The sequence below is a fragment of the Patagioenas fasciata genome, chromosome 2 (genome assembly GCF_037038585.1).
Source record: "Patagioenas fasciata isolate bPatFas1 chromosome 2, bPatFas1.hap1, whole genome shotgun sequence".
NCBI classification, from domain to species: domain Eukaryota; kingdom Metazoa; phylum Chordata; class Aves; order Columbiformes; family Columbidae; genus Patagioenas; species Patagioenas fasciata.
In genome coordinates, this window is record NC_092521.1 from 10,897,963 (window position 1) to 10,923,005 (window position 25,043).

Below are 25,043 nucleotides of genomic sequence, written 5' to 3' on the forward strand. Positions count from 1 at the left end.
CCACAAATGCTGGTAATGCCGCTGATACCAAATGAGTAATTAAATAAATTCAGTAGCTTATTACTGCAAATGTAGGGAGATTCTGTGACTTTTTTGACTTATGATAAATAAACTATCATCAATTAAAACATAATCTAATAAGTTACTTGTGAACTTTGGTCAGCATTTGATTTAGAAAGCAATGAGCCATTTTATACATTCTTCTTTTTGCTTTGACTTGAATAGCAGGAACCTGTAATCAAGAAGGTGACTGTTTTGCCTATGGAGATGGATAATATCATTAAAAGGAACAGGTGTGTTGAAAAGTTAAATGACAAGCAGACATGCCATCATGGGTTGAGCCACATCCAGGGCTGCCAGTGGCTGTGTTTTTGTTGTAAGATCGTGGTGCTCAGTTCTCTGCTGGTGGAGACCTTTCCCAGCCCAGGAAAACCAGAGCAGTGTCCAGGTCTTCTTCTAACACCTTTTTCGTGCACGTAACGTAATATTCAAGCATAGTATTCTTGGTTTTATGGTAGATACTTCTCCTCTTACACCCTTGCCTTCATATCAAATGACACACGCCTTCCTTATGGACGAGGGCTGTAACCATTTCTTCTCCCATTTTGCCAAGATGGTTTCATACCTAGAAGAATCTCAGTTCTTTCCCAGACAGCATGTAAAAATCAGAGATCTGCTGGTTAAAAAGATGTCTGTCTCTCCTAATGGCAAAAGAGCTCTTGACAACATCACTTGAAAATATCCTGAAGGCTCAGAAACTGAAGGGAAAAGAGATGCAGTACCATCACATCAAAAACTTTTATGTCGCAATTTTTAATTGAATCCCATGTGTCCTGGAGACAGGGATTATTCTGTGTTATTTTTAATGTTGAGGTTTGGCAAACCTCCAGACCCACATGACATGTTTGGAAACATAAAACAAGCAGCCCCAAAACCATAAACAAACTACAGCAGTCTTTGGGGAAATAGGTCAACAGAAGTAACAAGACTTCTCTTAGAGAGAAGATTAAAAAAAATTAAAAAATAGAAAAAGACTCACAGAGGAGGAGATGTGCTTTTCCTTACGGAATCAAGTGTTGTGCTCAACTGGAAATGGGCAGACTGGCTAAGCAAAGGGTCTCATCTGGAGGTGGCCTCCTTCCCACTCCCGTTCTGCCTTGGGCCCTCTGATCCCAATCTCACCCTTATGAGTCCTTGTCTCATTTCCTGTTGTCCCAGCCTACCTGGACCACATCTCTCTGTCTCATGTGGCTTGTCCCAGTCTCCTTGCTTTACCACCTCACCTTTAAAAGCAGCAGCTTCTGGATAGCCTTCTCCTTCCCAGAGCCATTATCTGGCCCCAAGCCTCAGTCATTCTTTTTCCACCTTGTCCCTTTAGACCTACCATGGAGATCAGCCCAGAAGGCTTCAAAGTGAAAGGTATGTCCCAGTCCCACCCACCTCTTCCAGAGGCTCTGCAGCATCTCTATCACCAGTCTTAAGCTGGAAACAGCATGCAATATGATGGTAGAGAAGTCCAATGAAAAACTGTGAAACCACTTCCCCATGTTCTGGTAGGACCTTCTCCCCACACCCTCCTCCCCTCTCCAACATGCAGGATTCCTCTCTGTCAGGCCACTTCTTGCTCCTAGCCTCTTTATCCTTCAAATCGTATCTCCGTCTTCCAAAAAAGATCAGTCTGGTGCATACACTTGACATGGCAATTTTCAGCCTGAATGGTTAGACTGAAGTTATATTGGAAAACAGGGTCTTCTGAAGTGTCAGACAACTTGGACAGGTGATGTTACCAGCTCCGCACTCAGCACAGCTGAGTGAGTAGTTGCCACATTTAGTTAGACGAAGAGTTTACCCAGTCAGCTAAACGAAGCTCTCATGCAGCAATATTTAACAAGGTGTTATAATATTTTCAGGGGATTTCTAATGGATCTGTTTACCACAATGAAATTCACAGTATCAAATGCAGTAATCAAACAGCGCATGATAAATTGCTGTCACTGAAGAATTAATAGACATTTTTTCAAACTGGCTGTGTGAATAAGTGACCTTGTCAGTTCCATAGCTTTGGTTAGTTTTACTTACTTGGTCTTTTCTCCTCACGTAGGTAGGCTTCTGGTCGTGACAGATGAGACATGAGATCTTCAGCTTCCAGGCTTTCAAGTTTTTCTTCAAGAGATTCACTATGGAATCGGTAAGAAAGACATAAGTAACTGGTTTAAAGAGTAAACAGCAGACCATAAGCTATGAAAAACAAGCTTAAAAGAAATTGGTTTTATCAATTGCAATACCTGCCTGCGGTCTTTTTTCTCTGCTTAAAGCTATTTTGGGCATTGCTACAGTGGCTGTTTTTCAGAAAAGGTCTAAACTATTGATCCTTCCAAGGATCAAAAATTCCAGTAAATCAGTAAATCCTTGCAAAACATTGACTGCCTGAGCAAGTGCTGGAACAAACACTAACATTTATTATGCATTTTGCTTTGCTTTCATAGATTTCAAAGCTGACTGAGGGGGGCAGGGTATAAAAGGGACACTTTTTGTAACTCCTTTCAACTCATCTAGATCTGGTAACTGATGTTGTTTTAACTTTGAAAACAACAAATCTCTGAGATCAGCCTGAAAAATCTATGGCAAGATTTGTGCGGGGGCTTGAAAGATGAGGGACTCTCTTCTTGTGATGTAAAGTGCTAAATAGTGCACAGTTGTCTAAATATGCTTTTGTTTATTCAGCCTCTGGATGGTGAGTGCTCGTGTTTTAAAGTTTTGACTGTGTTTCATTGAACCACTAAAAGCTACGTGTGGATTGTCTGACTCAACCCCCCTACAAGAACAACATTGCTGGTTAAGACTGAGGTTTTCTTTGTACCTGGTGCATGGGCTGGAGATGTCCTGGCACAGGCCACCGCTCCCCGTCTGGGACTTTCATCCTTTCTTCTTCCCTGGGGGAAAGGGTTGACCGTATTGCACTCCAACCCAGCCAAGAGGAGTGAATCATTGCTGATCTTCTGAAAATTGAATAAATCTTCTTTTGGTGCATTTGCTTTGTCACATGGCTACGCATATTTTTCTTTTTTAAGCCCATGATGCCTTAAATAAGCAAGAGAACAGAAGTCAAACAATCGTCTTTTGAGAAGTATGAAGCTATCAAGCTGGATACTTCTATTCGATTTTGAAACAAGACTTAAGTCTTTATGTCCTACTGCTCCTACATTTTCTTGGAGGAATAAAATACAACACAACCACCAACAAGCAAATAAGTAGTGGTGAGATTACTGAAATTCATGAAACCTGATTTCCTACACATTTAGGTCTTGACTGCAGCTCCTGAGGAGGTATAAACCATCAGTGAAACCTTTCCCATGACTGGGATACTTACAGAGTCTTTCTCCTACACCAATTATCTTGATAAAGAACAAGTTGAGGGTTGAGCCTTTTCTATCCATAGAGGCAATAAACATATTTTTCCTCTGCTCATTTTTATTTTCCCACAAAAATTCTAGGAACTGAAGAATTTTGACATCTTTCCTGCCCACCTTTCAAATTTGCTGGTGTCAGTAAATCATTAAAAAATCATTTAAAAATCGTTAGGTGCAGGACAGATTAGCAGATGATCACCCTCTACTGTAGTCAATGGAGATCCACTTAACTTGGGAAGCAGCAAGCTCATTTTCAGTAGGTAAAAGTAGAAGCAAATGAGTAATCAGAGACAGAGGCTGCTGTGATGGACTTCGAGACTGAAACTCCAAACCTTTTTATTCCATTTAGCATCAGGTGAATACTGACCCAATGGAGACAAGGCCCATGCAGCAAGACCAGTTTCCAAAATCTTCCAGATGGTTGTTTGCTGTCCTGTCTTTTAACAGAACTCTGCAGCTACAACATTCAAATAACTACTTTAATAAAACATTTAGACCTTAATTTTAAATTTGAGCAATTTTGCTTCATGACAAGCCTTTGAGCATTAAAGTGGATACTCCTCCAATTATGTCAGGTCTTATGTATTGTCAAATGTATTGATCTTCTTAAAACAAACAAACGAACAAAACTCCCAAAAAACAAAAGACATTGCTCCTGAATTGAATATTTCCTATGCTGGCTTCAAGCCTAGAGCCTCACCAAGTGATCTATCCTTGAAAATAGAGGCTTCTCTAAAGGAATTGCAGATGTGTTAGTGAGTTCAGTGGTTGCAAGGGCCCTTTTTATAACATCCAACATCTGCAGATTTATTTCCAGCATTTCTCTAACAAGATGCTCTTTAGGAAATAAAGAAATTGAGTATGCTCAGTCAACACTATAAGCCAGCTTTTGAACTTCTAACTTGGTAGGCCCATACATGTGCACATCTGCAAATTGTGCCTTAGAAGAGCTGGCGTGAAGCTCCAAATGACTTCTATGGATCTGTTTAGCATGGTGCGGTCTCGGTCTCTCTTCTTTCATTAAACACTACTCTAATCGTAATAAATTCATAATACAGAAAAGTATTCAAGAGAGACTGGGCAACGCCCTCAGACACACGGTGTGAGCTGTGGAGTTGTCAAATGCAGAGACAAGAGTTGGACTCAGTGATCCTTGTGGGTCCCTTCCAACTCAGGACATTCTATGATTCTAAGAAAAAACCCTCACAAAACCAGATCTCTTGTCTTTATACTTCATGTCATGAACAACTAGTAGAAAGTAACCCTTCAATTTACCTGCCGGTACTTTTTTGTCTATCCAACAAAGTGCTGATGAAATTGTCTGGCCTGAGAGCCTCTCTCATTCTTCAGCTATTTTTTGAAACTCTTGTAATAAAACGTATAATAAAAATACTTAGTTTTGATATAGCACTACTCAGCAGGAGAAGCCCGGTGTGCTTTCACCTAGAAAAATAAATGTAATTGTCTGCATTCTGCAGATAGGGAAATGATGCACACAGAGATCAAATGCCACGTCACAGTCATGAGTGGCAGCTCAAGGACACCATCCAAGTCTACAGAGATTTTATTTCATTCTCAAGCTGCTTCCCAGGTTCATTTTGGTCTGAACCTCCAGCTTCACTGCAGGCAAGATGCATGCTGCCATCAGCATCCATTTAGCAGCTTAGGTAGAGCCAGAGCTGTGCCTGGATAATGATACAGCCTTATCATTTCCAGAGGGAAAAAGAAAATATTGAAATGTTTGCAGTGCGGGTTGAGGCTTTATTTCATTCTCTTTTTATTTTGGACAGCCTGCCATGCCAGCTGTCCTGCAATATGTTCATTTCTGCAGTATCACCCTCTGATTTTAGTCATTGCTATTTCTCATATTAAAAAAAAATATATATATATATATATAAAAAATATAAAAATAAAAATAAATATAAATATATATATATATTCAGCTACTATGATTCCTGCTTTGGAAGGACTCTTACTTCTCCTGTTTCAATCAGAGTACCCCTTCCCATTTGCACTGTGGACAAGGGTTCAATTCGCCAGGGGCTCCATGGACAGTTTTCTTACCCATCAGCATTCATAGGAGTTTGATATCTTTGGACTATCAAAAATACGGTCCTTATAGAAGAATATACTGCTGGGTTTTTATATTCTGTAGGTGTTTTAAGGGCTGCGTTTGAATCTGATCCCTCCCAACACACGCAGTATTACGCTTCCTGTGAAATGAAGTAACGTTTCTTAAATGAGCATCTCTAACAAAAAACAACCTCTGTGCACTAAAGATACCAAATCAGCACACCTGCAACAACAACAACAACAAAAGAGCATGCCTTCCCCATTCTTAGCCTGCTGCCTCTTGCTGCTGGGGAGCATTTTGCTGTTTTTCTCTTTGGAGGATGCAGAGGTTGCAGGGGAACAGCCCATTGCTTGTTGTTGTTACTGTGAGCCTGGAATGCCATTACGTGTTTGCCTGCATGACTCTTGATCTTGCATGACAAAACCAAAAAACAAAGGCAAAACTGAATCAGCAGGTTAGTCAGCTTAATCTTGTGTAACTCAATGCTGCACTTCATTTTCAGCGCTGTTATTTTCAGCTGTCCTTTGAGATGCTGATTTGAGCTTACCTGTCTTTCAGTCATGCTCCTTGCACAGGACATTCAAGTAAATAAGATGTAAAATATATCATTCAGGGGTATATTTCCAATGTTTTTATTTAATCTTATTAGTTTGGCACACATGGTGTTAAAAACACAAGATCTTAATGTTACCAAAATGTCATTTATAATGAGAACACAATGGGTTCTCTTTTTGCTATCATATTAATATTGAAAGAATGCAAAATTAACCTTTTGTTTAAGCCACTACTTCTAGTGCTAAAAGGCTTTTAAACTGACACTGTAGTTTCTGAGACAGTTGCTTATGTTTTCTTATCTAATTTTAAATACCAAATGGAGACAAATGCTCGGAAATGCCAGTATTCAAATTGAAATCAGCCGATCCTTGTATTCAAAACAGTCACAGTGGCAACAGAAATTGTTGATGCAGCTCATGTAGTCCATAAGCCATATTGGTAGATACTGTTGCTTAAAAATACAGAATTGCAATCAGCATTTTCTCTGGATCTGGATTTTTATTTTCTGCATATACAATGCTATGATTTAGATGAGAACATTTTTCTTCGACTGCCAAGTTACCTGACTTTTCTATCCTAATAACAGAATCGTTTCAGAAATTTGTTTCCAAATGCCAAATCCAACAGCCTTATTTCGCATGTAGAAACACTTTGCAGTTTACCGTATAAGTTCCCCTCGAGCAAATTAGCACCAGTCACAATGTGTGATGTAGGCTTCAATATTTAAAATAGACTGTGCCTTTTCCTGTGAGTACACCACGCACTTACGGGATATTAAAAGTGTAAACATGCTGCAGGTTAAAATAATGTAGCTGTTACATTTCGAACAAGGCTCATCCAGCCCATGGGACTGTCCTTTGAGAGGACACTGCTCCTGGAGGTGCGTTTCCTCCTGACTAAACATTTCCCGCTGAAGTACAAAGTGATGATGTTAAGTGTCCTTACATAAATGTTTTTCAAAACAAAACTATGGGAGTTCCATCAACAAAAAAAAAGTTTACAGAGTTTCAGCACATGAGATACTCCAAAACCAAAAGTCAAACTCAGCCTGCTGAGATTCTTGTTGATTTGAAGCTCCTTTCATCCTCTAAGCCCAACATTAAACTCAAATGAGATGAGTTATGTTCAGAAATATTTGTGGGTATTCTAGTACTTATGGCCGTACATTTAAACAAACATTTCCTGTTAATTTTGTCAGAAGTTATCTGGATATGTAAATATAAAAATGTAGCAACGGTAATTTACCCTGTAGATGTATTCTCAGGAAATTTCAGACTGCCTGATGCCATACAGTGAGTTAGGATAAGAAGGAGGATGGGAAATAATGCTGACTGCTGTGTTTAGCTGAAATGGGATGAATATAACACCAAACCACAAATTTATTCAGAATAGCAGTATAGTAGAGCAGCATAGCCTAAGGATATTTTCCTGATGAGTTTTAGCATGCCACTAGTTCTGTTGCTATTCGCTGCCGAGTTGGTGATACTCTCTCTGTTTGTGAAAATGCTAAGGAGCATAAAAAGAACAACTATATAGTTTACTTACAAAAGCCTGTGTATTTCAATGATTTGATGTTTTAGTCAAACACTAATGCCTGGTCTAGACTACTTCTATCAGGAGTAATAGCCAAGATGGGAGCTTTGAAAGTGACGAGTGTAGGTGTAAGCCCTCATCTGAAAAGCAGCATCATCTCTTTCATATTTGGGAAGAAAAAACATAACACAGAACAAATTTGACACGTGAGATCCTGGCATGACCATGTCTGTACTAATCAAGAGGACTCATGCACAGTAGCCATGTGCACAAGCGATTTCCTTCCTCAGCAAACAACTCGCTTCACCACCACACTGACAGGCTGCGAGTGGCCCTGGAGGCACCTTGTCTGACAGCGTATTTGGTGCACAGCCAGGGACTCGGGTCAAGCTTGTTTCCAAAAACCAAGCGGCAACCACACCTGAGTACGTCTGTGAGCTCCCTATCCGTGCGGGTGGTTGCGGGGCTGCTCTCTGTGGGCGGCGTAATGGGATCCCAGGAGAGATCCACCATGGGCTTCTACACAGCTGAGGTGTTGAGACCCCCAAGAGCTGACTTTGCACGACTAAAGCTAGACAGCCAAAAATACAGCCCTGCTTTAGGTCGGCAGGGCCACAGCCAACTCTATCGCTTTCCTTATCTATAGTGGAAAGATAATCTTGTTGTTCCCTACCCCACCGCTGTGTGGTTTAAACAGTTAATTGCATTGATGACATGAAGAGCAATGCAAGTGCAAAGTGGCTCTTCACCTCTGGCACATATTTGTAATGTTTGAAAGGTCGCAGTGATGACAATATTCATCATCACCTGATGACAACTGCTCAGCTCTCGTGAATGAACTGATGATCTCAATCTAAGATGACTACAGTACAATGAAATGAAAAATACTATAGTCAATATTCAGCTTATTGCAAAACACCCGTGTTAGTAGTTTGTGCTGTCGTTGCTATGGTCCTTAGCCTCTCCCTACGCACGGTGTGTATCACCAATATTGCAGCAATATTATCAACTTGCTGTAATTAATTATCCTGATGGAGATCACAGTAAAAAAGGCCAGGGTATCAAAGGGATTTGTAGACCGAATCATTGGGTACGATGGCAAGACAGCACAACTTCCTTGACTGCAGTGTCTCATCAGTACGGAGTGTGTTTCTAGGGCTGTTTGCACGCTCCTCAGCTTGTCCCAGGATGCACACGGAGATGCATGTTGCACCAGAACACCAAAAGGAGTGAGATGAGACAAGCCTAACTTCTACTGGCAAGTCTTACATGAGGAAGAGGCTGCGGCACAGCCTCCCCCAGGATCTCGCACAGACTAAGATAGCGTTAGAGCAGACGCTGTGAAATATAACTTTCACACTCTGCTGATTATTCTTTGACATTTGTGAAGTGAAACAGTGATTTCAGTTAGTGACAATTTATAGAGAGGTGCATCTCACAAATTTAGAAGTGAATCTCAGATACTGATCGCAATTCAAAACAGGAAACATGGTTAAATCTGAAATCCTCTAAAAGCTATCTGAAACAGTTACATAATTTGACTAGTTTAAATGTAAGTACATTTTTACAGGCAAGTTGTATCATTTATTTTTTCTTAACACCATATTAATTAACAAATCTTACTTACAGAGAGTTTAAGTGAAGATAATCCAGGCCTAAAGAGGTCATGCCCATTGGGTTATTTTCTGTACTAGCATTTGTATGGGGAAAGAGGAAATGCTGCTTCAAAGCAGCAAAAGTGAACACCATATTCTCTCTAATAGATTTGGCAATTTCAAAACCGTCAAGAACACAGACTAAAAAGCAATTATGATCAGTAGCTATTGATCTTCCTTTTTTTTTTTGTCTTTAGGACTTGTGTGCTGCTCTATTTCCCAGTAGTCTTCTGTATTAATTCTATGTTATATATATTTAGTATTTTATTTCAAAATATCATTTTTTCCTGATGAGGAAACATAGAAGCTCAGGTATCGTTACTCGCTGCTGTGCCTTCAATTCTGTCGCTCTTCACTTCTCCAGTTTCCCTGGTCTGCCTCCTCCCTTTCTTTCTTGAACAGGCTTTTCAATTCTGCAGTTTAAATTTTCTCTGAACAGTATTAAAGAAAATAGGTTTGTAGCAATATGTCCAGGTTTTTTCCACACTCTTTGGGGTGGGATTTGTTTAGTTATTCAGTTAGCAGATGAGGTTATTTTACAATCCAAGCCTAGTCCTTAAGCTCAATAACTCCAGCCTGAATAGGAGCAAGTCGACTTTAACAGTGAGAGTACTCAATTCATTAAATCAGGTTACCCATCAGTGCAATGGATTTATCCTCAGTTGGGATGTGCTATAGAGGGGTGAGGTCTCCTAACGTGAGCACCGTAGCTGACCCGCAGAGCTCAGGTCTGGCTCAGGAGCAGTGGTGTGACAGCCCATGATGGATGTTCTGCAGGACATGACAGGGAATGACCACAGAGGTCCTGTTTGGCCCTCGGGCCGTATCCCAGCCCCTGACACATCCTGTTTCCATACAGGCATGGCACATCGAAACTGCTCTTTTTGGAACTCCTAATAGCTCTTCCTGGCCCAAACCCCCAGGCATTTCTTCACTCTCCATACTGCTTTTGATGCCACCAGCCATTTTTATCTTCTTGATCTCTCATCCTCCCCCACTGCTCTTACCAACACGATCCTCAATTGATTTTCTTCCTACCCTTCAAGTCACTTCTTCAGTGCTTCATTTTTATTTTTTTTTCCCCAAATCCATTTTTCAGTGCAACTCCCACGCAGTGCTTTTCTTGGCTTCCTCCTCCTCCTCCTCTTGCCTACTCTACCTTTCAGAGTCTCATGACGTTTAACAATCATCTGTACGAGCCTGCAGCTTTGCGCCGGAAAGCCGGATCACGTGAAGTAGCAGCAGCAGCAGCAGCAGCAGCAGCAATCACATGGCCATACAGAGGGCTTCTGCTAAGGCAGTGAAATCAAAGAAACATGTTCAGGCAGGACCATTTCTCAGGAGTATTGGCCATATTTTTGCTGGCAGAACTGCATGCAAATCATTTTTTATGGGTATACACAAATGAGGTATCTCCTTTTTATGCTTACTCAGGCATCACAGCCTTTTGTTGGTGTTTTCAACTCTTTTTGAGTTGTACAAGCATTTATTTAGAATTACATATAAAACCATGTAAAGCCTAAGCACATTGCAATACAGGCGTAGGTCTTTATCCACACAACACTAAAACCTTTGAAATGGATATATCCATATAATGCTGTTCATTTTTAATTGTTCAAGTTTGAGAATATTTACCATTCCTGAGTTTCACAGCTTCTGTGGAGAGAATCCCAAAGAGAAGGAAAACACATGGTATGATTAAGCAAATCAGACTGAAGCAGCAGATGACCATAATTACTTGAGCCTCCTGAGACATAACCTTCTTTAGAAAGGCACATATGGACCCCAAAATCTAAGCTTAAAAAAAAAAAAAAAAAAAGAGAAAAAACATCATTAGTGCTTCCTATCAATTCCCAGAGTTACATGATGCAACAACAGATAAAAGGATATTTTAACTTATTCAGGAATACTACTTTTGGAAGGATGCAGGACTGGTAAACAAGACAAAGGATGGATACCAGGGACGTGATTAAGGATTCAGGCCGGTGCTGCTGCTGCTGTGCTGTCCGAGGGCTCCGCGGTGCGCTGAGCACTACAGCCCTTGCGATGGGGATACACCACTCTCCCATTCCCCTTTAAAAGGCTCAGGAACAGAACTAGTAATAAATATCAGGAACAGCAGCTTCAAAGGCGTCGCTGAGACATAGCAGAACTTCTTAAAAATTATCTGAGCATATGGAGGGTGAAAATCTATATAGCCAGATTGCTTAAAGCGATGACATTATCAGCAATGGTTATTTCACGCTTTACATCACGGGAAGCTTGAAGCACAAGGGCTTGAAGCAAAAGGGCTTTAACAGGCTGTGATGGGCTTAGAGGAGGCAAAAAAAAACCGGTGACTGTCCTTTGGGGTTCACCCGCGGCTGAAGCCGGGGGCTGCACCCCGGGACGGCACGGCCAGAGCGGGAGCCCAGCACCCCCGGCCTCCCTGTGTGCGCCCACCGAACCCCCTCGTCTGTAACGTAAGAAACAAAAGGGGAAAGCGGCGCAGGGTCCCGCCGCCCCCCGCCGATTCGGAACGGGGGAGGGGGGGGTGGTGCGCGAGGCCGGGGGAGGGGGCGGCTCTACCGCGGGAGGGGGAGGGGAGGCGGGCGCTGGCGCATGCGCAGAGCACTTCCTCGTTGGCCCCACGTAACGGCTGCGGGCGGGCGCTGGGCAGCGCGTGTCAGTCACCGGGTGACTGTCAGCGGCGGCGGGACCCCCGCCAGCCCCGGCCCAGCCGCCGCCGCCCCCGGCCCGTCCCCTCCTTCCCCCGGCCGGGGGGCGCAGCCGGAGCCCGCACAAGTTAGTGCTCAACTTGGCGGCGGTGAACGGCGTGAGGGGGGTCGGCGGCGGGTGGGGAAAGGGGCTGAGCCCGGCGGGGTGGGGGCTGGCGGCGCCGCTCCCCTCGCTCCCGCCGCCCTCCTCGCTCCCGCCGCCCTCCTCTCAGCGGCGGGGCCGGGCTCTTCAGAGGCGGCCCCGTCCCCGCAGCTGCCGGGGCAGCACTCAGCCGAGGGAGCGCTCCCCACCGGCGGGGCTGGGCGGCTGGGGCCGTGTGGGCGCCTCTCCCCCCTCAGCCCTACCCGGGAGGAGGAGGGGGCGGCCGGAGAGGCTGACTGGAGGGGGCGAAGCCTTAGCCTGGCTCTGGAGCTCCGCTGCTTTGATGCTGCGCGTCTCTGCTGGCTGTTAACATCTTCCCTCTCTTGTGGTGTTTTTTTTTTTTTTCTTTCCCCCTTGTCTTTTTTTTTTCCCCTCCCCAAAACCTGGGCTTCCTCTCCCCGGGATCGCTGTGCTCGGCTCCTTCTGGGCTTTCCCGGTGCGGCAGGATCATGCCGGACCAGATCACCGTGTCGGAGTTCATCGCCGAGACCACAGAGGATTACAATTCCCCGACCACCTCCAGCTTCACCACCCGCTTGCAGAACTGCAGAAATACGGTCACGCTGCTGGAAGAGGTAAATCATTCCCCTCTCCCCGCCTTTTTTTTCCCCCTTTTTTTTGGTGTGTGTGTGTCTTTGAGAAAGAGCATCAGGGACGGGGCAGTACCACCCGCCCAAATCCACGGGAGCTAGAGGCACTGGTATGCATGTAATCTGGTCTTTTAATTGTGGGACTTTGCTCTTGTGCTGAACTAGTTACAGAAAGCTTCCCTGCCCTGGCGTCTTAAAGATTAGCACGTAAAGCAGATGCCTGAACTTACATATTACCCTTGTACTTCTTGGTGTTTTTGATGTTGGCAGTTGCTGCGCTAGAGATAAAGTGTGAATGTTGGGATTTTTAGAGGGAAGAGGAAGGCTGAGTTTTGTTTGGGAGCGTTAGGAAAGGTTTTCCCCAGCCACTCGTTAGATCAAGTCAGCACAGAACTCTTGACTGCAGAAACCTGCCAAAGGGAGACTTTAAGAAATGAGGCAAGGATGAATGTGGAGTGAGGAAAATAATATGAAAGCAAAATAGGTGGTGGAAGGAGAGCAAAATAATGCAGAACTGATTATACAGTTTCAGCATCTCAACCTTGAAGCCTTAGTGTTGAAGTTTTTTTTTAATGCTTATTGTGAGGTTCATTTAAATGTTCGTCCTGCTTCTCTGTGAAGAAATAGGGGTGTGAAAACAGGTAAACTTCTAGAGCTGGTTTCTATGGCGTATCGGTCTACTGCTTCCTATTTGAGGTTTCAGTGTGAGTTCTTGTGGACTGGGTCAGCAGTTATGAGGAAATGTCTTCCAAATAACTTTAAAACAAGACAGTGTGTATCTCGTTGCTTGCCCTGTGCTTGGTTGAAGGTACTAGCTTAATGATACTGAAAGAAGTCTATTTTTTGCTATTGTTTCATAGATTGCAGTTAGTTGTTTTGGATTATACACTTAGTTCATCAATTATTTGTCAATTCTTCAGGAGTCAGCACGTATCCAGGAGATGGATTTAATAGATTCTTTTTTAGTTTTGTTGGATGTGTTGGCATGAGCTAAGTATTTGGTATGCAAGGAGTGTTAATCATGATATTCTCCTGATATTCTTGGATATGGAAAATATAATTCCAGGGGATTAAAAATAATTATGTTGCCTCTTGAACTGTCTATATTCAAAATTATAACAGTGCTATTGTTTACAATAACTGACTAGGTAACAGGGTGATTGTAAGAGTGCATTTAAAATTATATATTTTATTATGTAACCTAGTTTAACTTCATAACTTTCCTATAACTGTAACTGCCTTATTTTTTTTTCCATGTAACTAAACCATGGTTGCTCATAGATTTGTAAGAAATCAACCTGTTTTGGTTTGTGTTTGACAGTATTGCTGCCCCCTGGTCTTAATTGTGTGGAATAGGTACAGCCGTTGTTATACTTATTGGTACAGTTGACAATGTCCATAGAGTTAAGTAAAAATACAGATTCTGCCATAACTGGTGACTTCTAGGGTAAGAATACAGTATAATGATTGCATGATTTGAAAGATTCATCAGTACAGTCTGAGTATGGTAATGCCCATCCAAAGAAAACCAAAGTATAGAAGATAAATACACAGTGTTCTGCACCATTTTTGTGGACTGTGCATATTTTCAGAGTTTTTATGTCTTATTTGACAGGAATAAATCAGAGGAACAGAGAATAGTAAGCACTTCTAGTGTTTGCGTTGCTATTTCTTGAATTTCTTTTGTTTGTAGGACTATTTTATGTGCCCTATTTACGCTGTTTGCAGTTTAAATTGATTCTGGACTTGTGTTATTGTTTTATTATATGTAAATACAGAAGCGCTTTATTTGATGGGAAACAAGCTATAAATATGCTCTGCTGTTTCATACTCCAAAAATCTGCAACTCTCACAAATTTATTTTTATTAATTGGCATGAAGAAATGCAGATGGTCAGAATGTGGCAGGTGAAGTGCTCCATTAGAGTCTTAGACTGTGTGTTGTTATTGTAGTTGTAGCTTCCATACGCAGTGCTGCTGCTGCTTTGAATTTGGGTTGGTTTCTGTACTTCTCCTTACCTAAGGCTGTGATTCCCATGAAGCAGGGAATTGAAACTGAATGGTTAAAGTGACTGTTCTGTAGCTTTTATTACCACTGATACTGTCTATGCATCATGGATACCGGATGAGCTCCTCAAGCAGCTCCTGAACTTCAATTTTGAGCCTGCTCTATTAATGTAAAGGGAATGAGCCCATCGTTGGCAGCTGTTTGATTTTTGACTTAATGTTGAGTGTGGGTTGGAGCCCTCACTGGGGTTTTGCAGGCAGCGTCGAGCTCTGTGCTGTTATGGCATTGCAGCCTGAAGTGTCTTAATTTATTGTTTTAAAGCTAATTTAAGACAACACAGCTTGCACCTGCCCAAGTGACTATCAATTGGTTTATGGATAAACTAATAATTGTCTTTATTTTAGATAAGATTGAACTACATCTGTGTTCTGAACAGGAATTTTGGGGAAATTAAACAGATTTAACAAAAGTTAGATGTGTTTCATAGCCTCTCAGTTGGGTATTATTTCCTACCATAGCTCGGATCAGTGGTTGGACCAGAATTACCTTTTCATAAAGAATGTGACATAAGAAGACTGTTTTGGGGAGGGGATCTGTGTCTCTGTCTGGTTCCAGAAAGGCATTATAGAATTGCAAATTTACTGTTCTTTAATCACAACTCGGAAGTTTTCTGAAATAATAAAATAGACACAGTTACTGGTTTGTTTTTCTTTCAGCTGGTTTTCCTCCAGTAGAAATGCTGTTAGTTCAGCTGGGTGGATTGATCTGTATTATCTCCTAATTGTGACTCTTTTCCTATTATAACTAAAATTCTTTTCAGAGGAGACCTTGGATCCAGTTAGATGCGGTTTTGGTACAAGTTTCAGATGGAAAATCAGAGCAGGCATTTTTACTGATTCTGGTGACTTTGCATTTGGCAAGTTTTTAGTGGAAAGCCCAACAAAATCCAAAGGCTTACCTCAAAAAATCAGAACCCTAGGAAAGATTCCTGGTTTTGTGGGTGACTTATTAAAAAAAAATAAAACCAAGCCCCCACACCCTCAAAAAACTCCCAAAGTTTAGTTAATTCTGTTGTAGTATTACTGAAGGAGAAAATAGTTATTTCATGCTGCTATGTAGGAGTTTGACTGGAAAGTTTTCATGCTGCGTTGTTTAAACTACTGAAACTTCGGAAAATTTACAAACTTTTTTCTTCCTCTTAAAAGGCAAAACTTTTTTTTGTCATCCAGTCACATCAGAGAAAAAAAAAAGGCACTGTTGTCTTTGTAGCAAGGCCTAGGCATTTTATACAGTAGGTGCCAAAGAACTGCAAGATTTTTTTTAATTGTAATTTTTTTAAAATCATGAATGTTACCTAGTGGACTTCAGTAAACACAAATTTTAACATTCATTCTACTGCTAAAGTTGTTGTGTTTTGTGTTTTGTGGTTTTTTTTTTTTTTTTCCTAACTCTGAGGGGAGGGAACAAAACCATTATAGTGTAGTCTAGGTCTCGTTTATAAGAATTTTCAGTCTGTACTCCTTTCTGTGTTGATTTCTTCAGCAAAATGTTACATTCATGCAAATAAGACATTTTTTTGTTTCATATTTCTGCATGAAACTGAGAAAAGTGTTTTTTTTTTTTATTATGTTCATATGAGGGATGGATTATTGCACAGTAGATGGATGGTTAATGACTTAAAGTTGAAATCCTAACATAGTACAGACAGATTACTATACAGTGTCTTAAAATATACCTTCTGCTTTGTTCTTGACAGATGTGCTTTTATATCCACAGTAGCTTAATGATTTGTGTTTCTCAAATAGATTTTGAAGAGTTGATTTTAATCATTGAGTTGATATTACTGTGCGAGCTAGTCGGAATTTTTAGGGAATGATGACATCTGTTCTGAGAATAAGTAGTGCACATGTGGGATCCCCTCAAGACTGACTGAATTACCATTCCGCTGTGTCCCAGCTCCAGCTGAAAGGACATCTTTGCACCCAGGGGATAACTCGCTTATCATGACCAGGCAGTTCTGAGTCCTAAAGCAGCAGATGTTTTGCAGGGCTGTCTTGAGATACAGAGGTTAAGATTAAATGTTTAAATTCCGTTTAGGCAGGCTGGTAGATAAGAAGGGACAGTTAGAAGGTGATGATACAATAAAGAATAGCTGCAGTTGTTTCTGATGCCTGGTTTACTGTTATGCTTTTGTGACAGTTGAGCATCTTTAATGATTAACGATGTTTCTTTCTTTTGCTCTTCAGTGAGAAGCTGAAAACTCAAAATGTGCTTTCTGACAATTAGATCTTGTCATATCCATCCTTTTCTAATAAAAGTTTAACTGATGAGTGTGAGGAAATATGGCTGCAGATATGTTTGGGGTTTGCTTTGAAAAATAAATAAATAAATAAACCTCTAAACCATCATTCCTGCAATGACTGTTGCTCAATTTGTTTCTCATTGTGCTGATGTGCTGGAGCTTAGGGCTTTGTTGGTCTCAACTGGACCTGTAGCAGATCGGTGAAAGACCAACTTGTTCTCACTGCAAGTGTGGTATAATATTACATAGCTTGAAAGCTAAAGATTTCTCAGTGTTCTTCATCATGTCATGGACACTTCTCTAAGATTAGAGATGGGAAAGGGGAAAGTATAGGGGTTTTTTGTTTTGCCTTTAAAAAAAAAAAAGGCGTTTGAAAGTATGTTGTCTATGAATCATTTTTGCAGTTTCCTGTATGTAACTTTCCCTTCATGCTTCAGTTTCTGTGAGTTTTTCTTGCTCTGCTGGTGAAAGGACTCTTGCAACAAGGATAAGGGGACAGGGTTTTTCCTCCTTATGATTTTGTAGAGAGTTGTGTAGCACTGAAACTGCTATATAGTCAGTTCATCTACAGTGATTTCATACACTGTTCTACCACAAGATCCTTTCTCAGTGACAAAGTGTTCTATCAAGGAAGACAGGTGAAACCATGCAAGAGAACAGGAGCACTTCCGATCTAAATCAACTTCTTGTTTTAGTTGGCAATGCACACAGACTTTGTTCATTACCCTGAACTGTGAAAACTGGTAAGATCTGTTTTATGTGTGTGTCTGAAGAGAAATAACCTTCTGTTGTTTCTATCATTTCATTTCCATTGAAGCAACACCTCTATATAATTAAAACAGGTAAATCATAATGTCCTATTCTTTATCATTCTTTATTTTTTACATAAAAATAGATTTTTATTTTTCTGGGCGGAATCCAGGAGGCTCCAACAGCACTAGACTTAAAACCAAGCTTTCTTAACCTTGTAACCTGTTACTTATGGCAATCACAAACAGTCTTGCATCATAGAAAGCTTTGTAGTCAGGAGCTGATTCTTATGTAACAGACCACAAGCAGTCTTGAGTTTTTGAAGAAATATGCTTGTGGTAGCAGACCATTCCAAAAGAACCAGACAAGAAAAGTTTCTTTGTCTAGTAAATAAAACTCAGGATAACTGTTACTGTTTTTACATTGAATGGCAAATTGCACCAAAGACGTATAAATAGGTATATGAGTGTTCTAAAACACAGAGACCACAGTGACAGGTCATGTGTGACTCCTGATCACTTTATTGAAAACGTGATGGAGACTTGACAGCAATATCCTGTATTTACAGTAGCGTGTTTCACAAAAATGCACTTGAGGGTGCTTTTACATTTACATGATACAATATTTATTCATTTAGTGTGTAATCGGTTTTACCCTTCATTTAATAGTAGCTGAAACATTTGGTTGTAATAAGGAAGCAATCTCCTTTTACCTGAATGTGACTAATGTGAGGAAAAACAAAACAGAAACTCACTGGTAGCTCAGAGTTTCAGTTGTGGCAGATTAATTAGTTTTACCTTTTGAGAATCTGTATTCAGTTTAGGCACATTTTTGAAAGTACTTATTGCTTTTTGGTAGCTCCTATGTGTTTTAGAGAAGTCCTGCTTCTTGTTTTGAAGTGCCACCAGGCTTCTTCGTGTTTGCTCATCAGATGGGAAGCTGTGAAAGTGCTCGGTGGTGCATTCTGCGCAGTGAGCCCTTCGGATAAATCCTGAGAGTGTCTGCTGTGTAGTTATGGGAGCTTAGGCCCTGATGGAGAAGAGAGATGTATCAAGTGACTTGACTTAAAGTTGTTTTTAGTGTTTAGATTGAAGTCCTGTGCAAATACCTTCTGTAGTTAAAAAGTGATAAACTGGAAGAAGTTGTTCGAGGAGAAAAGAAAGGCGATGGGGAGAAACCCACAAAACTGTGTTTGTAATCCAGCATGGCATCGCTGAAAGACTGCAGATGCGTGATTCGGAACAGAATTAGGTTGGTTGACTTAATTTCCAGTATTTTTCTCACCCTAATGAGTAAAACTAATTTTTTGTAGCTATTGTTGTGTATTGTAGCCATGTGAATAAAGGTGTTTGTTAACGTGTTTTTTAAAACAGATGTGCAAGAACTCTACAGAGAACTGTAAGAAAGAGCATGACATCTAACTTTGAATGGCAATAAAATCATTAGGCAGAATCAAGCCAAGAGTGCTAATTATTAGTATTGTTTCAGGTGCAAAAGATAGGCAAGATAAACATGTTCTGAAAAAAGTGCCCTTGATCAATAATATATTTTTGTATTTCATCAGAAACTTTTCAGAATTCACTTAGTAACATGTACTGTGGTACTTTTCTTAGAGATGGTTCTGTCAGGTTTGACTGATAATGGCCGAGAGGCCTAAAGTTTATTGTTGAGTGTGAAGGAAAACTCCTGAGGCAATAGCATGAGTTTCCTTTCCTGAAGGAGTACAGCAAGAAGTACAGTCTCTGCTGAAAAGTGCAGCAGACAGTTATTTTATATTTGTAAAGAGACAGTATTGATCTGCGTTACATATATTGGGTTTTAAAAACCAGTAGGCTAATGCTGAAGTTCTGCATGAGCATTGTGACAAGTAAGACTTTTGGGGACAGTGGTTTTGATTGTGGTGATTATGGGAAATTTTAATGCTCCTATGAAAAAGCAACAAAACGCTATTGGGGTTCCATTTCCCTGTTACACACGTAGATGTGCCCATGGGCACGCAGGCAGCCTTCATGTCTCACTCACTGGTGAAAGGACAGGCCTGAAGTTGTGTTGTTACCATGGTTAAGGCAGAGGGTGTATGCTTTTTCTTGATTTTTTTAATACCTACCTCTAGCTTGACCATTCTTGTTTAGTCCTTGTTAAATTTGTTGTCAGGAGGAGTACATAAACCTTTCTGGTATAGAAACAGATTCTTATGATACCAATAGAGTCTTCTGTGGGTTCTTCCTGGCCTAAACACTGAAAATCTGGTATGATGCTGGAGATAACTTTCTGCAAAATAAAAGTCTGTAGGACTGCAAGACATTTGACATGATCTGCTCTGGTAGCCATCTGTCCAGACTGGTGAGAGATGGACCAGAGAAGTGACCTGTAGGGTGGGTGGGACATCACTTGGGTTGCTAAGCCTAGAGGGTGACCAGTGAAGCAAAGTCCAACTGGTAACAGATTGCAGGTGGTATTGTTCAAGATTGATTTTTGGGACAGTACTGTTTGGTGTCCTTTAATAGTCTGGATGATGGACTGAAGTTTGATTTCAGCAGGTGTGATACTAAGTTGTTCAGTGTGCTAACAGACAGTCACCATTCAGTGGGACCTGGAGAAATGGTCTGAGAGGAGGAGACTTGTGGGGTTCAGTGAGGTGTGAAATCCTGTGCCAGGGGTGGAGTAGCCCTGTGCAGCAATACAGGCTGGCTAGAAGACAGGTTTCCAGGAAAGGACCTTGGAGTCAGGTGGAGAACAAGTTGAATGGGGGTGACAAAAGCCAATCACACACTGTGCAGTGTTAGCAAGAGTGCAGCCAGCAGCCAGAAATAGTGATGATTCTCCTCTATTCAGCAATTTTGAGGCCTCATCTGAAATACTGTGTTTGGGGTTCACCAATAAATGAGAAAAATGACATACTGACACAAGTGCAGGTGAGATTGACCGAGGATGATTAGGGGCCTAGACCACATCACTTAAGGAGAAGAAACTGGATTTCTTCAACCTTAGAAGAGCAGCTAATAGAAGGTCATGCTGCTTTCTGCAAGTATGGGGAGGAAACTGAGAAGTCAGAAATTCTGATTAAATTTGAGGTTGTTCTTTTTTGAGGGGGGTATTTTTTGATTATTTTTTCAGCATTTTTGTTTGATTGTTTTGAATCATGAGTCTCAACAGGAGGCTGGGGACACTGTGGGACCTCTGTCCACAGAGGCATTCAAAACTCCACATGACAGTCAAAGTAGCCTTCCTTAAAATTGTTTGTACTGCATAATTTAATCTTTTAGAAGATATGGATGCAGAGTCAAGTGGATATGTAGTTTCATGAATGTGTTTTTTGTGTTTTCAGCTACAAGTTTACACTGAGCTTATTCTTGGAAAAACAGCACACTTAAGCCTAATAAAACTGATGTAAGCAAAGTTGATTGATTCTTTTTTTTCCTTCAAAGAAAGACTTCTTTAATAGAGGAAAAAGGATATTGCTCACATTTTTACAAATCTGTATTTCAAAACGGTTATCAAATTCCTGGTTTTCTGTGATTTTTTTTAAGAATAGTTTTAATAGTTTCTGAGTGTTTAACAAGGATATAGTTCTTTTTAAATGATCAACCTGCACCAATAGAAAGTCAGCTAATGTATTCTGCAAAGTGATGACTATGTTACAGCTTAAATATGTCTCTGCGGGATTAACTTTACTTCGTCGAGGAGGATGATCTGAATTTTGATTTCCAGAGCTCCCACCTTGAGTTTAGAACTCTAATTTTCTTTCCTTTTGTATTGTGGTTTACTTTTCAGGTAAATTGTCTCACAGTTTTTGGATTCACAAAGCAAGAATTTGGGATTGAAGAGAGAAACATACTTGAAGTGTTCTTGATATGAAACTTAGTCTTTTCTGTAGCACTTTAAAAAAAAATGTCTTGGGAATAGGGGCTGAGAGGGAGTAAAATGTAGGAGGTCTTGTTTGCCAGGAAAGTTGTGGCTTTTTATGAAACCACTAGGATTTAGATATCCTATTTTGGTTAGATTCTTAAGACTTCATTTCTTTAAAACAAGACAGAAACCCTCTAATGATTACACGGAACTCACAATATTTTTGTTATGATCTGCTCCTGATACATATATGTCAAATTTCCACATTTTGTTTTTATTATTTACATAGGTTACGGAATTCAAAAATTTTCATGTTGAGCGTATCACTGAGAAAGTGTTTCAGTATTTAAATCTCAATTTGTATGCTTTTGCTGCTGTTGATGGAATTTGGTTTTGTTTTGTTCAGGTCATCTTGGAATGAGACTGCTGTGTTACTGCTGGGTAGGAAAACTTGGATTTCTGAGGTAGTTCAGGTTGTAGTTACTGAAGACTATTTTTGCCCAAGCAATGTTTAGGTTTTTACGTGTCTTCTGGAAAAGTATTACTTTTGCTGCACTCAAATTCAGATTATATGGCATTTTTGTAGAGCTGTTCTTGGTAATTCTGAGTCATGAAGGTGGTATGTAGCACTGCTTGGAAGTAATCATAGAATGGTTTGGTTTGGAAGGGACCTTTACAGATCATCTAGTCCAACCTCCCTGCTTTGGGTAGAGATGTTTTTCACTAGATGAGGTTTCTCAAAGCCCCATCCAACCCAAAATTGAACGCTTCCAATGATGGGGTATCCACAAGTTTTCAGGGAAAACCAAAACCAAATAATACCGTTTGAATAAATAGTTCTACTTGCTGATGTTGTCTTGCAAGTGCAATATACGATGAAAGCAGTTGAGCTGTTGTTTTGTTTAGTTTGTGTCAAAGAAGTGAAGACAAGCGTTAGAAAAGATGTAACAGTGCTGTTAAAACAAACTTGAACACTTGGTTCAGTGATGACAGAGTGCCTGCTTACAACCTTCAAAAACTATTTGTTAATTGTCCGTTTATGAAACTGTTGAATTTTAATGAAGTTAAATGATGCTGGGATGGGTCTGGGAAATTAAAGTCCCCTGACATACTGAGCAATCCTTTATGTGCTAAAGATGTTGTGTGGGAACTCCAGAAAAGTGATCTGTGAAGTACAACAGAACGTGCAAACTCTGTGCCACGTTGTAAACATAAAGCACCATGATGGTCTGTTCTCGGATTCTGAATAACGTAATGTAGAATGGTGATGATGTTTTTGAAATCAGCAGGAATGGGTGACTTTTAACGAAGAAGTTTTAAGGACTTAGTTTAAATGCATAGTAAGATACACTGATGTTCTTGTTGGTTGTGTTTTTGTTTTGTATTTTTCTTCCCTTACTGTTAGAATTATGGAGAAATGTTAAAAACTAAGAGTGATGATGCTGTCGCTGAGCAAGTGGGATATCCTGACTATGCTTGTTGTCTAATCCAACTTCTTATCCTAGAAGAGTGTTTGTACTGTCTGTGTTAGTCATTAAGATGGAACTCAGTAATCAGTCTAACTTTAAAAGAGAAAGTTGAATGAAAGTTGCCTGGAATGTTTTTACAAAGTTGTTTGTTTTTACTGCAAAACTGGTCTTGCACACTACATTTCCCTAACCTTATAAGTGATGCTTTGATTTCTTTTGCAAATTGTTCTTCATATGACGCCTTGCCAAAATTAAGCTTTTTATTATTTGATTTGGGAAAAATTACTTGGGAAAAATAATCTTGATTTTTGCAAGGCAGGAGCATATGTATTCTAATTTTTAGCATATTGTCATGTCTGCAACACCTGCACTGGTGTCATTCTTTGGGGATATTTTGTCTTTTTTTTTCCTCCCACATTCTAGCCTCTTCTGGGAGGGATGAAAGAAGCCTGCAGAGGCTCTTTGATGTGAAGATCTACTTAAATTAGCTTTCCAGGGCTGTCTGTACACAGATTTGGAAAAAAAAGGATGGTGTTGTATAGCTGATGTGATTTAGGTGTACAACAGAAGTAACATCTTTTGGGGTGGGGTTGCCTGCTGTAGCCTGAGTGCCTAAAGTACAGTTATAGGGAAAGAGATGCTAGTTCTTTCTAAAACCTTTATTTTAAAAATGTTTATAGTCCTCTGGTGGCAGTTCTGATGCTGAGTTAGTGTTGCTTTCACAGGAAGTGCTGGGAAGGAGACCTTGTTTAAAATGGCAGAGAAAATATGAGAGGAAATGCAGCATTTCTTTTCTTTACTGACACTTCTCAGGTTAATGAAGCTGTTTGTTATAGATGTTACTGACTTAAACCCTAAAAGTCACTGCCTGTCTTTCCTTGTCTTCCCATTTCATTTGAAGTCCCTTGAATGCTTCCTCGCTTGCCTTGTTTCACCATGTCTGGGATAGGTTCTTCAAAAATATTTTTGTCCCTGTCTGGTTAAAATATCCATAATAGTGTTGCTTCAGCAAAGCCTCATCTATTTGCTGAACTCCTTTCTAGTTTCGTATAGCTTCCTGTTTCTGTAATTTAATTGGGCAACAAGCTGCAATAGAGCAACTTCCTTTAAGTTGAATCAGTGAATATTGCACATATTCTAAATACGGAAGCAACTAATGTCTCTCTGAACCTTACACAGTTCTTGGACGTTTTTCTACAGCTCTAATGTTTGTGTGAAAGGCCAAACCTGGCTGTAAATAAGTCAGTTATCTACCTGTATATTCCTTTTCAATTTTATTGGATTTACTTTTTGCTGTCTATTGCTGTCTTTTGATGGTTACAATAACGAGCTCTCCTACCTTATTTTTTCTGTCAATATCTCTATTGTTTCATTTCATATAACTTGTTCCTACAAGTAATAATGCTACTTCATTGGGTGCAGGTGTGTGTACTGCTATCCTAAGATAATGATCCAATAAAATTCATGTAGAATAGAAAAAAATTATGGGTAGAAGTATTTTTTAAAACTGTCTTGTTTGTTTTGCAGTGAGCATTGCATGGGGTGATTGTTTTTATAGCAATACAACTATTTCTTTCAAACACTCTGTGTGTGTGTGCCGTGAGAAAAGCACAGGCAATCTGGCCAGGTACAGAGCATAGTTCATGCCATAAACCCAGGAAACAGTGACTGATTTGGAGGTTAGTATGATATCATGGGGTCACGAGTTAAAGTCTAAGGGTGAGCTACCAGATGGAGCAAAGATATTCTGCTGGTAGTTGTAGTGTGGTGAAAGCACACGTATGATATGTACAAAGTATTTGGATGGATGCTTCTTCTCTGATAGAATGATTTTGCCCATTGTAAACATGCAAACTGGACCTTTGTCTGTTTGCCAAAAGTTAAGCCAGAAGCGTATGATCTATCACTTACTCAATAGAGCATTTTGGAGTATCTCTCATCGAGTTGCTACATAAAGAGTTGCTACTCTTTAATTCTGAAACAATCCTGT

General features: G+C 40.4%; 1 protein-coding gene across 4 annotated transcripts in view; it reads left to right on the forward strand.

Annotated features, from left to right (window-relative positions):
- Positions 1-25,043, forward strand: part of ASAP1 (ArfGAP with SH3 domain, ankyrin repeat and PH domain 1) — a 154,395-nt gene that overhangs the window by 18,497 nt on the left and 110,855 nt on the right. For 3 of the 4 annotated variants that reach the window (XM_065830414.2, XM_065830417.2, XM_065830415.2), the window contains exons 2-3: positions 2,102-2,188; positions 12,532-12,661. In XM_065830414.2, the coding sequence (XP_065686486.1) occupies positions 2,130-2,188; positions 12,532-12,661 (189 nt within the window). In that variant the 5' untranslated portion in view covers positions 2,102-2,129. Of the gene's footprint in view, positions 1-2,101; positions 2,189-11,861; positions 12,012-12,531; positions 12,662-25,043 lie in introns of those variants that run through there. The other variant, XM_071803790.1, reaches the window with a different exon arrangement.